Source organism: Tigriopus californicus, chromosome 2 (assembly GCF_007210705.1).
Source record: "Tigriopus californicus strain San Diego chromosome 2, Tcal_SD_v2.1, whole genome shotgun sequence".
In the NCBI taxonomy this organism is placed as follows: Eukaryota; Metazoa; Arthropoda; class Copepoda; order Harpacticoida; family Harpacticidae; genus Tigriopus; species Tigriopus californicus.
In genome coordinates, this window is record NC_081441.1 from 15,015,533 (window position 1) to 15,032,595 (window position 17,063).

Here is a 17,063-nt window from a genome sequence, read left to right on the forward strand (position 1 = left end):
GGAGAATGTTCGTTCATTATTCTGTATTCTTCCTGAACATCTCATAAATGGATTGAAACTAAATCACAGTGCTTTGATTCATGAACCTTTCTCGTGCATGGTTTGTTTGTGACACTTGGATTTTGGCCGCACAACCAAGCAAGCTTGTTGCTTTGATTCGAAGGGGGATGGATGGATGGTCGGAGGTCGCAGGTCGGCGGCGGTGGTTCTGACTGTTAGAACGGGGATCTCAGAACCCCTCCTTACTGTAGCTTCTTGCTCTCTTGCTCTTGTTTCAACACTTCGAGGATCTCTTCTTGATCGTCGAGGTTTCGGTGGGGAGGATCATAGGCAAACATGGTTCCCCTTGAGGTGCCGTGAATGGGACTCACTCGGATGTGCTCCTTTTCGGGCTCGGGCAGTTTGGTCGGCTTGAACAAAACAAACTTAATAAGCGTATAGATGGCCACGGCCACAAAGCCTAGGATCCACCAGATCACGATCGACTGGGGAATGGGCTTGGTGATGGTGGGCCAGGCAAACTTGACACAGATGAGAAACTCGGTGAAGATAATGAGGGCCAGCACGAAGGATTGTCGTCCCAGTTTAGTGCATTCGGGGTCGTCCAAGACCTGGAAGGTCTCCCGGAGGCACACGGCGCCCCACAGAAGCATGAAGAACAGCCGCACGAAGTTGAGCCAATGCTCAGGGGTCAACCAGAAGACATATTTCAGGTAAAATGTGTTGAGCTCGGTGATGAGGAACATGACGATGATGCCAATCACGGCCAGCCACCGCTCCAATGAAGACAACGGGTTCCATGTGAACTCGATCCAACTATGCGGTCTAATGAAAAGAGTTAGGGTGGCGTGAGATAAATAGGCATTTCCACTCATTAGTGATTGGCGCTAATTGAACGTCCCCATATTCCGGACAATAGGGATATCTCATCATTTCGAGTGGACATGAAACACAACTAAATGATTGGAAATGGCCTTTTAGTCTTTAGTCTGCCAAGGTCAAAATAACCTAACCAAAAAAGCTGGTCAAATCCGTACACTGGAGCGAACAGATGAGGCGCATGAGACAATCAGCAGCCCTATGGTTCTAAAATGGTCAGCTTGAGAGGCGTTTACAAACCCAGCGAATATTCTGCAAGTATACATACAAACAGGCAGATAGTTATCTTACGAGAACTGTGCCATGATGCGTTTGATTTTCCCCCGGTAGGTGGGGATGATCCAGAGGCCCCGCCAGTTGTACGTCTTCATTTTCAAGTAGCGCAACGTGAATAGACCCAAGATGGTGCCGCCCAAGTTGCAGATGAGCACGTCCAGGATCCAATGATCCCACCAGCACTCGGAGAAGTTGGGCAGTTGATGCTCCAAGGAGTATTCCAGGAACTCGAACATGACCGAGATGACGGTGCTGAGCCACCAATCGCGGAAGATCAAGGTCTTGCACCAATAGCCGAAGAGATGAGCGAAAATGAACACATCGAATTTGTCCTTGAGGTTGTGGTAGGGATCCTCGGGTTGACTGGGGTCGTAAATGAGGCAACTGCCGCCGTAGTCCTTCTCAGGGATGGGCTCGCCTATGTGAAAATCATATAAGTATAGTCACTAACCGACCAATGGCCGATAGGGAAAGAGGGGATTTCAATTGCTAAAGTGAATGATATAAAATGTTTTTTCGGGATTCTTCGCTGATCCATATTTTTTACTTTAATAGATATTAAGAATCCACATCAAATTCCTTCAGGGAGTTTTTACTGACTTTTGGATATTAAGAATTCTTTTGAGAATCAAAGTGTCCTAATTTTATGGACATGGTTTGACTATGAATGGGAAAAACATTGGTATAGCGCAAGCGAAATCTAACAATGATCTTCATATGTTGCCCCTTGAGTTTTTGGAGGAAAGTTGATTCTAAACAATGGTTTTCGTCTAAATGGATAAACTTCAAAATATGTTACACGTTTGGAATTTTCTTCAACCCCAAAATGACAAAATTTGGCTTTTTTTTCTCGTAATCTTTAACTTCTCGAAAAAATAAGATACAGTTTGATTTTGACTCGTGTTTTCTCTCAGGTAGCATTCGGAAGGTTATCATTTTTCGGTATGCTCACAGACATACATGTTTTCATTCTGAACTCCAACGCTCAATACTCCAGTTGTATCAAAATCATTCTCTGATTATTGGCTAGGGACTGAAAACCACCGCGTTTAGAAATTCAAACTCAAATGAATCATCAAGGCGGGACAATCACGTTTGATGACTGGGTGTTCTTCTCACCTAGACTGCTATCAATGTGCTTGACGAGTTTCCTGGCATCACTCGGCGTTTGGAAGAGCATGACAATGAGGAGAAGTTGGTAGACAATGCTGATAGTAAATGCAAATCGCCAGAGAGCGGGATGAGGCCGGATGAACGGCCCATCCGGCATGATGGTCATGCCCAGGAACACCCAAAAGAACAGGGCAGCCAAGAGGCCTGAAACAATAAAGTCCCCCCCACCCCAGTCAAGAGGATGTTCCCGATGGAGCGCTTGGGCCTACCTCTTTTAAAGTTGAAGTCCCCGTCCGTGATGGGATCCTCGATCAGTCCCACATAGAACAAGCAGCAGACCAGGAACACCAAAATGGTGACCGTGTGAGCTCGCCAGAAGAACGAATTCGTCTCATCGTCCTGCTGGAATGACGAGTGTATCAAAGGACATGGATGTACTACGCCTAGTATCGTAGTAACGAGGAGGGTGATTCTCACCTGAACGGAGACACTCCTGTAGTCCACCCAGTTGTGGGCGGTCCGCATCTTGCAGAGCTCATTGCTCTTCTCCCGCTCCTTTTCCACGCCTTTTTTGATGAGATCAAGAGCGGAATCCACGGTTTGACGAGCCCGGTCCATGCTGGATCCGAATCCCAATGAACGAGCAACCACTTGGGCTCAAACGAGTGAGGATGACAATTGTTCAGGAGTTATTGCCCACCACCAACCCCCATGTGACTGGACGATCCCACCTGGAACAGCACCACACATTGGAATAATAATGATGATGAGGAGGAGCTATCATGATGCCCTTTCAAACAGACGGCCGAATCCATCAGCTGCTTTCCAAACACACTTGTTTCAGATCTCTGTTCCAATTAGCATGTATCCTCTTGAACAAACACGGAGAGAAAATTGATTGTGCCTTTAAAAGATGTATTAATAACAATAACAACAGTATCAACAACAGGATCAACAACAACAACAACAACAACAACAACAACAAGAGTCACAGTGAAAAATTGAAGAGGGGGGAAATCATGGGCAGGCTGTACCTTGTTTGAGAGTTCCGAATGGCAAGAGCGAAGGATGAGCCGAGTCCAACACGTTTTCAAGCAATGAAAAAGATAAGGCCACTAACCAAACTATTTTAATTCATACATGAGCATACAACACCCGTTTGTTGGTCAATGCATGACATGTCACTCATGACCGTCAGCTTAGAGCCCAGTCTTCTTAATACAGGCCAACAATGTTTAATGCCCGAGTTAGCCCAGCTATAGAAACAAGTTTTAAGATACTTTACATGAGGCAAAGAAACTCGTTTCGTGGATGAAGGATGAGCATATTAAAGTGAGATATGCAAATCTGGCGGACGCTTGTCTTTGACTATTATTGTTTTAGGGCTAATCTCAATCGAATTCAAACGAGAGCATTTCCGGCTAGGCATTCATCACCACTCCGATGATTAGCGTCGAATTGATCCACACATTCAATCCCTCGTGACATGCCGATCAGTGATTGGGCCCTATCAAGCGCATAGTGGGCATGATGACTTGCTCATGATTTGCAGGATTGAGCAGTCTTCCAACGCCCAAATGGCTCATCATCACCTAACCCCCTTCTTGATCCATCTTGGTGCGACTCATTCGAGATTGGTTTCGGTACGATCATCCCGATGCCTAATTATGGACCACACGCCCGATCTCATTGTCGAGACCGAGCACAGATTGGTAGGAGGAGTAGTAGTACAAGTTGTAGTACTAATACAGACAGGCCACCATTACATAATCATTACACCAACTGAGCGTCTCAATCTCAAGTGGGTTCGTTCAAGTGACCTTTGACCCTTGTGGGGGTTTAAGTGAGCTGTCACATGTGTCCCTTCTCCTGGTTCCACGATCTCTTCTTTCCATGACCCGGCAACGTCACAACGGCTCATGTCATGCACTACATAACGCCAGACAAGAAGAATCAAGCCTGCAATGCATGCATAAAGAGAAATTATTCAGGACTAACCCGTGGTTGGTGGAGGCCTAGGAAGAACGTGTCGGGCCGATGAGCCCTTCTGGACATGGAAGGATGCAATGGATCAATCCGTGCTCTTCTATTGATTATAGTTGCTATTGGCTTGGAACCTGTGGCGTTGGTGGGTTCCTCCATGTCGTCGTTCTCCTAGTTGGATCCCATGTTCCAGTCTCTCTCTCTCTGTTCTCTCTTACTGATGTGGTGACGTTATTATCACTGATGTTCCTCCATGTGTGTCGTCTGTTTCAGCCTTTCTGCTGGGGATTCTCCTTTCCACTCCTTCAACTGCTTCTCTAGTATACTATACTGCCACTACGACTGGGACTGCTACGCAAATAACGCCACTCCGAGTCCTAGAGAGCTGAAGGCACACAATCCCTTAGCTAAGGTCTTCTACTAGCATCCAGAGGAAAGTCCTTTTCTTACGCTACGTTCATCATCATCACCATACGAAGTGGCCTTTTAGTGTCGGTTGGGGATAAGGACACCTGGTGAATAAGCGGGGGGGTCTATAACCTTACTTGGTAGGGCCAAATGAGTCTAGCAAAACTTGATGTGGAAGCGCTTGTCCAAACAAACTCCTCTATCCCTCCACTCAAGGAATGGGAAGATTGCCCGCCAAGAATAATTCGTCCCATTGCCGATAAACGTTATTCTCCACCGATTAGTTGGCGGTGCTCATTTTTAAATTTGTGGCAAAATGTTAAAAGGTTTAGATAGAGACTTTAAGGGTTATTAATATCGTGTTAGGTTAGGTTGGGTTAGGTTAGGTAAGGTTAGATTGGGTTAGGTTAGGTAAGGTTAGATTGTTTGATTTGGTCAGTTAAGATTTAAAAAAGTAGCACCGCCAACTAACCGGTGGAGAATAACGTTTACCTCCGATTGCCAGCTCACGCAACCTTTCATTCCACTTAATTTCCAAAGCTATCACCGTCCACCGTTCTAAGGGCCGGTCTCTTGAAAAGTGGCTCGTTAAAGTCTCTAAGGATTGAGGACCTTTATTGGCAACATCAGACAGCCCAAACAAAACGGGAAGAGGTACGGCGGATTAGGAAATAACCTGCTACTCGTGACATGCCATAAAATCGATTTCTCTAGCCTTAAAACAGAGATGGCCCACAGCTGAGGTTGCATGATTCAGGAAACCAAACATAATGTTCTTAATGTCCTTGCCGCCTGTTCACTGCCTGGTTCACTAGCCCTCAATGATCCTTATTAACTTATACTTATTTTTGACATTTTCAGCATTCAAGCCTCTGTTTAAAGATGTCTGTCTTCCTCTGCCAGGTTCTGAGGCCAGTTGCTACTGTTACTTCATATTTAGGTATTTAAAGACAGCTTAGATTTCATTAATTACTGATTCCATTTGCTGGTTAACATTTATATTAGTTTAAGAAATAACATGATATAGGGTTTTGAAATTTTTGCTTGTCAACCCATTTTTGGACAATTGTACATACTTTTGGACACGTTCTGGCCACTTTTGTCTACTTTTGGACACCTTTGTCCACTTTTGAACACTTTTGGACACTTTTGGACACTTTTGTCCACTTGGTGTCCAAAATTCAAGCTGATTCTCAAAATTGCCCACCCTGAATGCGCTGAAAGGAGCACATGTCCTGAGGGAGGCCTGTTCAACAGATCAAAATTTTGAGGATGCCAAAATGACCAGAATACAAGTGGCCAGCCAGGTGCAAATTTCATGTCACTTCAACATCCCAGTGGGCCGGGACCAGGTTTTAAGAGTAGTACAACATTGGTTAAGTGTTTGCAAGATTGTCAAAGTAGATCAGCATTAAAAAAATACGCACATGCCCACATAAATGGCAGTTGTTCTTAAAGTAGTCTCGAGCCCATGGCTTGATTGGTTTGCCTGTTGCGGGTGTTCAGAGTTGCTGCAAGTGATCAAAATTGGGCCCGTTTTTTCCGGTCCAGTCGAATCAGGTGATCACTGATGAAGAAGGAAAAGTTCAAAAGATACCATTGAAGTTCTTCAACCAGCCGCAATGTTTAGATTCCTGACTCACGCAACCTCAGCTGTGGGCCTTCTCTACTTTTAGACTAGATGATTGATGACCCCAAGTGACTTAACGGGAGAGAAAACTAGTTAGAGGGCTAGAACTAGTCATGCTCGTCGCTGATTCTACTACTAGTTCGAAGAGGAAAAGGTGGCCCATAAAAGTTTGAAAGAAGGCAATGGCATACCCGAAGAAAAACATAAATCAATTTTCGTTGCCCATTTTCTGATTGATTGAGCTCATTTCAACTTCTAGCAACCGGCGGTCCGGCCAACCATGCTTTTTAAGGGGAGAGTAGAAGTAGAGAAATCGTACTTAGTGAAAAAATTGTATGGTCACCACGTCGGATAAACGTGTAGTCAGTGAGCCCGGAAGAAAGTTGATGGGTTCTTAAGAACATCCTCCTTAGCATTTCCTTTAAGCTCAATGATAACCTGTATTAACGATATTCCAACAAGACAATGCTCAAAGTTTAGAATGCTCGGATTTCAATTACCTTGACAAGAAGGGGGTTGAAAGTTGCAAGATGCATATTCAACATGTTGCCCTATCCACATAACCTCTTTTTTCAGTTATCAGTCTGTCCATTTTGGACAAATATAACTCGTCATAAATCATTGCCTCTTACTTAATGAGAACATAAAATCAACCAATAAATGCTTAGTCAAGGTTTGCCAGATTCCTGTCTATAAAAAAGAAAAAAAATCGTCGATATATGTTTCCACATTGGCAAAGCTGATAATTCGCATATCAGCAGAAACAATGAACCTTGAGAAGAAACAGCAGCAGGATTATGTCCTGAAAAATAGCCACCCCGAAGGTCAACGGCTAAATTCAGACCGGAATCACTAAGTAACTTATGGGACCACAGAATCTTCGGTTTTATTAATGTGTGATTGCAAAACTAGTTTCTGTTTGTGCTATGGGACTCGTACTACATTTTTCACTCATTTTGAGAAAGCTGCATTAGTTCTAGCATAAAAATAATGAACTTTTAGTTTGCATACAGGGCTGAGTGATTCAACAATTTTCTTGACAATTCGTCAACGACGGTAATGTGAGGTTCTAATATCCCGGGTCCTGCCACTAGAACCTATGGCTGAGGAATCAAAATGGTTAGAGATTCAGGTAGAAAAAATTATGGAAGCCCCAACGATGACAAGAAAGGTGTCAAAATTGCAAATTTATTAGTAAATAAATCCAAATATCTCTAAATGTCTTCATGGATGTATTTGAATTAGCCAAGTGCGGTTTTCTTTGCAATTCTTTGCCTAAGGTATATAGGACATATGAATGGACATATTTTTTGCCCTCTTCTTCATGCTCCTGAGCAAAATAGACCTGAAAGCATAGGTTTGCTGATCTGAAGCTCATAGAAAGACTTGAATGTAACATATCTGATAAATTTGAACAACTTATCAAATTTTATTAACAAATACACTACAAACTGGCAAGTATGCAGTTAAGCCATAGATAAATTCATATATAGATCAATCAAGGGTGCTGCGATCACATGTTTTTGTCTCAGCTGTCGCTGGTGGAAAAAAATGTTTCATTCGTAGTCAAGCTACTTAGGACAACTATGGTGCAAATTTGAATCATTGACAGCTCATCCAAATTCAGAGTAGAAACCCCTAATAAGACTCCTTGTCAAGCAATTGCTCTTGTCCAGCACCCTTCATAAGACGGGCTTGAGTAAGTTGTCCTACCACAATTTTAAGAACGAAATTTTGAAGAGGTTAAAATGGGGCTCAAGTTAAAGTTTTCATCCATGTGGTGGAAACACTTAACTGAAAGGCAAGGAACAAGCCTGGGTTCAGGCTCACCTCCAGAGGTGTCGGAATTACCTTGTTTACGTATAGGAGCAATCATTTTGCCCACATTCAAGAACATTGTTGGGAGATTGAAACAAAATTCCGAATGCCTCATCATTGCGTTGCAATTTCGGATACATTTTGTTACACTTTCGAGATTTTCGAGATGCGTTGCTAAACAAGGGCAATCAATAGAGTACATGATTTGCTCTACTAATGTCCAAATCTTTTTTTGACATGTTACGTGTATTATGCCCTAAAAAGCATGGTTTTTATTATTCTACCACTCTTTCTACCTGTATATTTGTAAGATTCAAAAGAAATAACAAAAGAGAAGAGGAATAACAAATGTTTCATGAGAATAATTCAACTTGCCTGAAGCAAGATTTAATGAAATATCTTTGTCCCATTTCCACCAGCGTCAGCTGACCTGGAAACATGCTCATGCGGTACAGCTCCTGTTGAACTTAAGCATTCTAGTTATGGTTTTCTATGAGTTAAGCCCTTTTGGGTTCTGAAGTCTCCTTTGCTAGATTTCTACACAACCCACCTATTTCTTGATTTTGATTTCCTTAACAATATGACTGTTGGCGCAAAAGAACTTGAAGGAGGATTCATTTAGGCTGGTATGGAAAAGGAAATCGCAATCCTGGGCGTTTTGAGTTTTTTATGGCAACTTAAAGAATTATTTTGCCCTTCATTTCCGGCCAAGCTAATACAAGACATTAATAAAAAAAATGAAATAATCCGCTTCCCAAATTCAAGGAGGACCTAAATAACTTCCTCCAAACCATTCCAGATCTACCCTCAATACCTGAGTATCATCAATCAGGAAATGCAAACTCAATATCTGCTCAGATTTACTTTCAAGTTATTGTGTAATCACATTTTTGTGCCTTGAATCAATCCATTCAAGACATCTGTCTGTGTACAATTTTAATAAGAATAGTTTTTTAAATTTAGGCGCAGGCCCCGGGATATAATAACCTCACATGTCTACTCTCGACGGATCGTAATGAAAAATTTCGAATAACTCAACCATGTAAGCAATTTAAATGTTCATTACTTTTTGCCACAATCAATGCAGTTATCTCAAAATGAGTGGAAAATGTAGTACAAGTCCCATAGCACAAACAGAAACTAATTTTGCAATCGAGTTTTAATAAAACTGAAGATTATATGGTCCCATAAGCTACTTAACAATGTCTATTCGAAATTAGTTTTCAATCCCAAGTGGTGAATGTATTTGTGAAATGAGTGATTGTTCCCCGAAGCTGCAAGGTTAAAAATGTTTTAGGCTATCAAATAATCCCTATATGCACAAAAATCTATTTTATGCAATTGGCAGCTTGTTCTCAAAACTTTTGAAAAGTGTATTGTGTGCGTAAAATGAAAATGGACGGTCTTAATTTTTGGCGGAATCGGGTGAAAAGTGGCGGATAATTCGAATTTTCGCAAAATATTGGCGGAAAATTTTGGCGGTTTGATGTTTTCGCTGGCTATTTTTAGACCAAACCCTTTGACACCACTTCAGGAAGCCACATTCAATGATAATGATATCCATCAAGATTTCCTCTTGGTCTTTGTTTGAAGGATGGAGGCACAAGACCATCATAAACGGGCGTCATCTCAGGCTTGGGGTGGGTTCAAAAGATGGGGAACAAGGGATTCGTTTGTATTGTTTTGTTGGGCTCAAAGGGACATGGAATCAAGCCAGGCAGTGAATGCCTACTGATGCCCTAGGGACGGAGAAGGGATGTCCGTGTAAGAAAAGGAGACCAGAGGTTCATTGGAAATGACCAAGGCCCCACTTGTCCTCTTGTCTTCATATTAGATGACGTCATTGATCCTAAGCTTGGTGATCAACCTGGGAGACCTTTAGGAAGGAAGGACACTAAGTACGGTCCCTCTTCCTGTGCACAATCTAATCACTCAGCAATCTGAACCCGTCCCAGCATTACTCCAACTTCAATCCTCAAACCGGATTCAATCTCGGTTTTCCATCCTACCTGGTCAACCCCATTCCTAAATACTTGTTCGAACGGCAATCAATCAATCACAATTTGTACAACAGAGACTGTCTTTATTATTCATTGCCAATCGATGAACATCAGTATCACCATAAGACAAGATTAATGACTAAGCAGCATGAAAGCATTTTTTTTTAAAACGTGGCTAGCATACTTTTCAATTTTATCAGGATGTTATTCGGCAGACAGGAGCATCTTGTGGTTGAGATGCGGAGACCATAAGAGTTCCTTTTTGAAGAGAGCCTCCTTCTAAATCAAGGCACACACAGCGCATAGATCTGATAAAGAATAAAGAACAGAACACGGGCAACAGTGATATGTACATACAGCAAATAGTTTGTCGATGAGCTAGCTAGTTGGCGGGATGGACCGACCTTCTTGGGAGGAATGCCCGAGGAATAATGGGCTCCCCCCTCTTCGCAAATGGCTTAATTGAGTAATCATTCCACTTGGATCCCCCAAATACAGCCCACCCCATCTTGGCCGTTTAGTGAATTTGACGTTCGCAAAGGCCCTTCAAGTAAAAAAACGAGATGTCTCGGTGGAGATTTTCTTCTTCTCTTGATTCGGCAATCTTTCAAGTTATTCTCGATTGAAACGTGGCCCATCAGTTGAGCGGTAACATAAAAATGGGCTAAAATGGTCTTTTGATAGGTTTTGGCATTAATTTTAGTTATTCTTCGCCACCAACGTCATTGATATTGTTCCATCCATCGTACTTAACATCAATGAATGAAGGACATATAACGAGTCATAATGGTGCAAAGTTTCTAAGGAGGAGGAGAAGACCGTATTTCACATTCTAAAAGACTTCTCAAATCTCCCTCTCTCCCTTGGGTGACTGTCACAGCCAAAATATCTATTTGGTCATTATGTGTGGAGCCGGGAGCAGTTGTCGGTCTCTGGAGGGTCGAAAATATGCCGACCCTCGAATTAATGTTATATCAGATTTGACTACGTTGAATACGGACTCATCCCCAATTGATTGGCGTCATCGAACTTGCGCGAGGCTCGAACTCGTCTCTGCCAAAAGAAGAAGCCCAAGCAAATGGCCATGAGCACGGCGCCAATGAAGAGGCACACCACGGCGCCCAGGAGAGGGATCTTTTGGGGCGCACCCAGACCCATTTTGATTTTCTCTGCCATCTCCTCCGAGGGCTCGTCAAACCCATCCTGAGCCCACAGGAACGGCATGAGAATCTCGTCTTGCATGCTCTGGATCTTGTCCCAGGTGCCGGAGGCATACCGCCCGATGAGGATGTTCAATTGGAACCGGGGTCGAATGGCCAGCGGGAAGCCGAACTCGGGGACTACGTCCAGGAAGAACTGGTGGTCTTCCTTGTTGGGCGTGAGTCCACCCACGCCCTGTTGGTAAACGGGGTCGGCGTTGTAGAAATGGGGCATGCTCAAGGCCAGAGGGGCCTGGGTGGCGCGTTTGCAAGGCTCCATGTTCAACACGCCGGATTTGTAGCACTTGAAGCCCTCGTCCTCGAGGCAATAGCATTCGTTGTCAGGGTTCCTTTTCTCGGGGTCAGGGTCGTCGTGCGCTCCCATGGCGTTCAAAGGGGGAATGAAGCGATAGGTCCGGATTCCGGCGTGCTCCGTTTCCTGCGATTGAGAGGAAGGTGAGATCAATAAGTTCCCTTATTAGATTAGAAAATGAATGTGTGCAGCTATGAATGAATGAATGAACAACCGAGGGCACCGAAACAGTTCTCACAAGTGCGTCTTTTGTGGCTTTCATGCGGATGGCTTGACTACATACATACATATATACATAATTTTCGCCACCTTTTCGAGCGAGGTCAGGTGGTGATTAAACGCAGTTTATCTCAGCATCTCATGATGATGCTTCTCACGAGCCTCAGATATCAATACAAAACTTGAGATCGCATTCATATTGCAAGGTATGCAGAGGCAAGCTTGCTCGCAGAGAAAGTAACTAGGGAGTTTTCCTCGTTCTTTTCGCAATGTCCACAATGCATCTTAGTCGTGTCATGGTCAGTTCACAAAATCAGCCATTTTGGCTTGCTTTCTGTCAAGGCTAGAAATGACGTAAAAATTGAGGAGTTGAGTTGTTTCTCGCTCCGTAATCCGCTTGTGCCAAATAGGTCAAATGCACAAGAAGATTACGGAGATCATATAACCGACCACACAACGGGCGGAAACAACTAAGACGCAAATTGTGAACTAATTCAAATGAAGAGAACGCCGCGATCTACGAACATGTGTACATGTGTACATATGTATGTGTACATGTGTATGTGTACATGTGTATGAGCGGTGAGCGCGGATTGTTAATGTTACCTTTTCGTATTGGAGCGGTAATCCGCGGCACATGAGGGAAATGAACACGTCGAGGACGGTCTCTTTGGTGATGCCCGGAGGGAGAGTGGAACTGTCTTGACCTTTGACCTGGTCACAAACCGAGTCTTTGGCCCACCAGCCCAACGTGTCTCGACCATCATATTTGGTGACCACGCCTTTCGAGCTGAGATCACCCACCCCGGAGAAGAACCGCACGGGTTCGCGCATCGTCACGTTGCGATCCCGGAACAGGCCCCAATTACATTTACAGTCCACAAACTCGGCCTTGGGCTTGGCAATGCCGTGCCATTCGGACTCGGGGTCGTTCTCAATATCGGCGTATCTGTCGTCTTGGCCGTCTTGGGTTTGGCGCTTCCGGCGGCGTTTCTTCTTCCTCTTATCCCAACCCCAATCGTCGTCGTCGTCATCATCACTGGAGCCAAATGGGCTGGCCTCCTCGTCTTGGCACTCGGAGGGCATATCCAAGCTCAGACAGGGCAGCTCATCCTCGTAGCCCCACAGGAGTCCATCGAAGGTCACGTTGATGAAGGGAATGGCCAGTCCATTGCCCAACACTAGGCCCTCACCCACGCTTCGGGCGAGGGCACCTTTGTCCTTTAATCGATTAAGGCCCGTCCATAGTGGGATGTTGGGCACGGTCAAGTAGTCTTTGGCGGGGTCCAAACCCGGCCCACTCAAACTGGGCTCATAGAAATAGAGCTTCCTCAGGCGGTAGGTGATGGTGTGATCCTCGTGGAACTGAAGGTTGCCATCGGCATCTTTGATATTGACTGCTTTGTACACATACGGACCCTTTTCCTCCAAGATTGGCTTCTTGCCTTGGAGCACAGCCTCAGGGTTGGTGATATGAAAGGCGTAGCCCGTGAGATGGGGCGTCACTGGGGGATGGAGCCAAGATTCCAGGCGATCACTGCCCTCGGACAAGGCCATGGATTGCTCAATGGCCTTCTCGAGATAGCCCTCGCCCAGGAGCAGGACCAAGATGCCCACCAGGACCACGGCGGCGCCCAACGCCCCCGTCAGCATGCAACAAATGGCCGTGCCCTTGGTGTGACAGCAGCCATTCCGAGGAGGAGAAGCCGCTGGTTTGGATTTGTTGTGGCTCAAGAATTGGTCGGTTTCGCCGCTCATGGTTTCGGCTCTCGATTGGGGGCGGGGGGTGTCTCAAACGCCTACAAATAATGGGAAAAGCTGACAGAGGGTGGGTGCTTATGAAGTGAGGTAGGTGGCTTTTGCTTAGGACAAACAATCGGAATGGAGAATACGGCAAGGACCAAGAGAGCGAAGAAGCTTATTTGCACGTCAGGATGACGCACGCACGTGGTTCAAGCCAACTTCCTAACTGCGATTGGAAAATTCGTCACCGGTTTGTTTCAAATAAATGGGCGGAGATAGTTTCCCAAGAAAATCATCGCCTTGGTGACCACTCGCATCTTCTGTTCAACGCTCAACGGAAGAACTCGATCCAAGTCTTATCGGTGCAGTGGCACCTAACTGACTTTGTTTGTAACCTAGTGCTAGTGATCCCTTCGCGGCCAATTAGTTTATCCCAGAGCCTAACCTAACCTAAGCATGCAAGAGATAACAGTTTTATTGAGCAAATAGACCCCACCACGTTTTCGTTTCAGAGACTTCCGAACAAAAAAATCGCTTGATTCGAGTGATTTCCCAAAATCCTGAGTGTCAAAAACGGGTTTGAACAACACTCGGGCGAAATCACTGGATACATACATCACTGTCTAGGTTCAGAAAACCCAACAACGGGGGTGGGGATATCTTGGGCATAGGATTCCAGTTTTGGTCACAAACCGGCTTTGGCCTTCTTAGCTAGCCAGTGGCATCAAGTTTTACTTCTTGAAGCCAGACGGGCTCTGCACCACCAGAACATCAACTTTCAAGGGAGGGTCTTCCGAATCTTATTCCCAACTCGATAACTCGATCCTGGCCTCGTGTTGTGTTTATTCAAGCCTCCCTTGGAGAAGCTCGCTGGATGGACTTTTGACCGCCAATTAAAGGTCAATTTACTTGACAAGCTTGTTTGACAGTTGGAAAAGCTGGACTTTAGCCCTTTGGGTGCATATTTTGGCCTTGAATGCTCAATATTCTCACCCGGCGCCGTATTTGAGCTGGTCCTTAACGACACACGCTAAAGACCTTTTGCTCTTAATGTTGAAGGACGTAGATACTAATGCTACCTACTGTTCAGTACTACGCCCACTACATTGAGTTTGAATTGAGTGAAAAGTGACAAAATGAAATAAATCATAAAAAAAAGAAAAAGAGAGTACGAGTACTTTAAGGCCATCTTATGGCAGTCAACCTCAGAGAGTGAAGCATCCTTCGTACGACGGTGATTTCGAGCGATTCCATTGCCTGCATGGCACATACATACATACCCACATACATACGTACATACATACAACCATGTTGCCATTGATATTGGCTTTCCAACTTACCTGAACCAGAGAGGGGCCGACAAAAGCCTAACGAATTCAAACTATCAAACTATCACTGACGAGCAAAGATGGTCCAACTTCTACGGGAATCATGGATCTCTCGACGAGTCGCCGTCTGGTGAACACTGAAACACCGGTGTTCTAAAAGGATACGTAGTTGTTTCATCAGCAGTATGGATGGAGTGGGAGTGCACGACGTGCACGACCTCAGGGATGACTAACGTGGCAGGAGGGGAAATGATGGTACGACCTATACCCATAATGGGCTCAGCAATGACTCGTCCCTCATGTGATTTTTTTTATTTATGAGATGAAGAAAGCACTCGTAAATGGAGCAATAAGGACCAAAATGTAGTAAGAAAGTGCTTAGGATCTACTCTTTTAAAGTAGATGATGAAATAAACCCCCTACAAATGTGCGATATGTGCATGCATAATGTGCATTTCTATGTCACTCAAACTGAAGAGCTTGTGTAGTGATGGGTTGTATGTTAGAGTACGTTTTAGCAAAGCGTCTTAAACGAAAGCATGATTACCATTACCCAACCCTTTAGAGCAAAGCAACTTGGTAAATGCCAGGTTCTAGTACTTCTTGTCTCTATTATTGCAGAGTTAATTGAATCAAAATGATATTTCTTTCATTGAATTGATTCCAAAGATGCATGATGGATTATAAGAACTAGGACAATTTGACCTTGTCAACTTCAGAGCCAAAGCACGATTCTTATGGTCCTAAATCAATTCATTGTAGACATCTTTCTCCAAAGTCTTCTTGAGAGGTCACAGTACTTGGCATTTCAATAAGACAGTATCAGTAAGTCAGTCTATTATTGGATTAAAAAGTAGCCCTCTCTCAATCATAAACTATGATCATCTACTCTTTATTCTCATTTTCATTGCTCATTTATTCAGGGCTAGGGCTTCTACAGTTATTGAGAACAGAAAAAAGCTGCAGCATTCACAACCTTGTCTTGTGAGTCGCCCACATGACAAAGTCACATCAAAGCGAAAACGAGTTCTAGTCGGCAGTTGTGGGTCGTTGACAAGAACTGGACCGGCGGCTGTAGTGCAGGAGGAACGATCGAAAGACCAACTCGGCAACGAATTGAAGGCGATGCAACGTCGTGAGAGCTTGAGGGCTTTGTAGACGTTATTTATACTCTTTGGGTTTCAATCGTTTCAATAGGGGATGTCAAGTAAAGGAAATTCAAGGAAAAATGTGGTCCGGCACCCTGATTTTGGGGAGAGAGAACTAAGACAAACATCACAGTCAACTCACACCATTCGCCCATTGAATTTTCAATAATTGAGTGATTTTGAGCGAGTTGTGTTACAAAACCCTCCTAAATGAACATGTTTGGTGTAATTCGGTGAACGCACTATCAAATTGGCTCCATACCACAATGCTATTTGCTTGGACAAGCATGTAAAATGGAAAAAATGTCAAAACTCAATGCATGCAAAGTGCAGTTTGGCTGGGCATGTTGTCTTTGATTTTACTCCATGGAATAACGTCAGTTGTCCATGAACGCGTTTACTTGACTAGCCCTATCCAACATCACCATTTTAGTGAGCACCAGCAAAAATGAGCCAAGGTATCAATGGATGAAGGGGTGTTGTATTGATTTGTGGAAATACTTTTCACACCGCAAACCACCCCCAAATTAAACTTGCCAGATATGACTAGTCATTAAACACTGATGGCAAGGGCGGGTAAAAACATTGCACTAATAGTGCTGGGGATTAAATTCCCTGTAGAGGTTAGATAAGCCCGTGAAAAAACAAACCAAAATAATAATAATTCATTATTCAAACCAGTCTGGGTTCTTGAGGGCTTGAAGGTGCTCTGAAAACGCCCAAGAAGCCTCTTTGGGTTCTACAATTGACCCTAAAAGCTGGGTTGAGGCAAAGCTCATGATATTTTTTGAGAATGCACATTAACTTTTGTACCTTCTCTGAATACTGTATAATCCCAATCTACGGCTGCTGATTTTGTATTGAAAATGTTATCCTTTTGCCTCTTAGCTCTACTACAATGAAGGCAGGCCATGAAAACTGATTAGTACAAATATTTTTGACAAAAAGAGGGTAAAACTTTTGTATTATAAATTCAAGGAATTCAAATCAATAAAAGCAAAAGTAA

General features: G+C 44.0%; 2 protein-coding genes across 4 annotated transcripts; both read right to left on the minus strand.

Annotated features, from left to right (window-relative positions):
* Positions 1-8: 8 nt before the first annotated feature.
* On the minus strand, positions 9-4,593 carry LOC131893298 (phosphatidylserine synthase 2-like). 3 transcript variants are annotated; one of them, XM_059243286.1, is made up of 6 exons: positions 4,267-4,593; positions 2,746-2,999; positions 2,538-2,670; positions 2,275-2,472; positions 1,171-1,573; positions 9-825 (listed from the first exon to the last, which is right to left on the minus strand). In XM_059243286.1, the coding sequence occupies exons 2-6, from the start codon at positions 2,884-2,886 to the stop codon at positions 243-245; spliced, it is 1,458 nt and encodes a 485-aa protein (XP_059099269.1). In that variant the 5' UTR covers positions 2,887-2,999; positions 4,267-4,593; the 3' UTR covers positions 9-242. The 3 variants fall into 3 exon arrangements, with proteins under 3 accessions (XP_059099269.1, XP_059099271.1, XP_059099270.1); XM_059243288.1 differs by having other exon boundaries at positions 2,538-2,667; positions 4,267-4,592; XM_059243287.1 differs by lacking the exon at positions 4,267-4,593 and adding an exon at positions 3,303-3,821.
* A 5,576-nt stretch (positions 4,594-10,169) lies between these two features.
* Positions 10,170-15,077, minus strand: LOC131892885 (lysosome membrane protein 2-like). Its single transcript, XM_059242751.1, has 3 exons — positions 14,922-15,077; positions 12,445-13,637; positions 10,170-11,745 (listed from the first exon to the last, which is right to left on the minus strand). The coding sequence occupies exons 2-3, from the start codon at positions 13,594-13,596 to the stop codon at positions 11,092-11,094; spliced, it is 1,806 nt and encodes a 601-aa protein (XP_059098734.1). The 5' UTR covers positions 13,597-13,637; positions 14,922-15,077; the 3' UTR covers positions 10,170-11,091.
* Between the last annotated feature and the right edge of the window lie 1,986 nt (positions 15,078-17,063).

Coding starts and splice junctions, on each gene's coding strand:
- LOC131892885 (XM_059242751.1), bottom strand. CDS start 13,596: ATGAGCGGCGAAACCGACCAATTCTTGAGCCACAACAAATCCAAACCA. Junction 11,746..12,444: donor TACCGCTCCAATACGAAAAG/GTAACATTAACA, acceptor TCTCAATCGCAG/GAAACGGAGCACGCCGGAAT.
- LOC131893298 (XM_059243286.1), bottom strand. CDS start 2,886: ATGGACCGGGCTCGTCAAACCGTGGATTCCGCTCTTGATCTCATCAAA. Junction 2,671..2,745: donor ACAGGAGTGTCTCCGTTCAG/GTGAGAATCACC, acceptor TCGTCATTCCAG/CAGGACGATGAGACGAATTC. Junction 2,473..2,537: donor GGACTTCAACTTTAAAAGAG/GTAGGCCCAAGC, acceptor TTATTGTTTCAG/GCCTCTTGGCTGCCCTGTTC.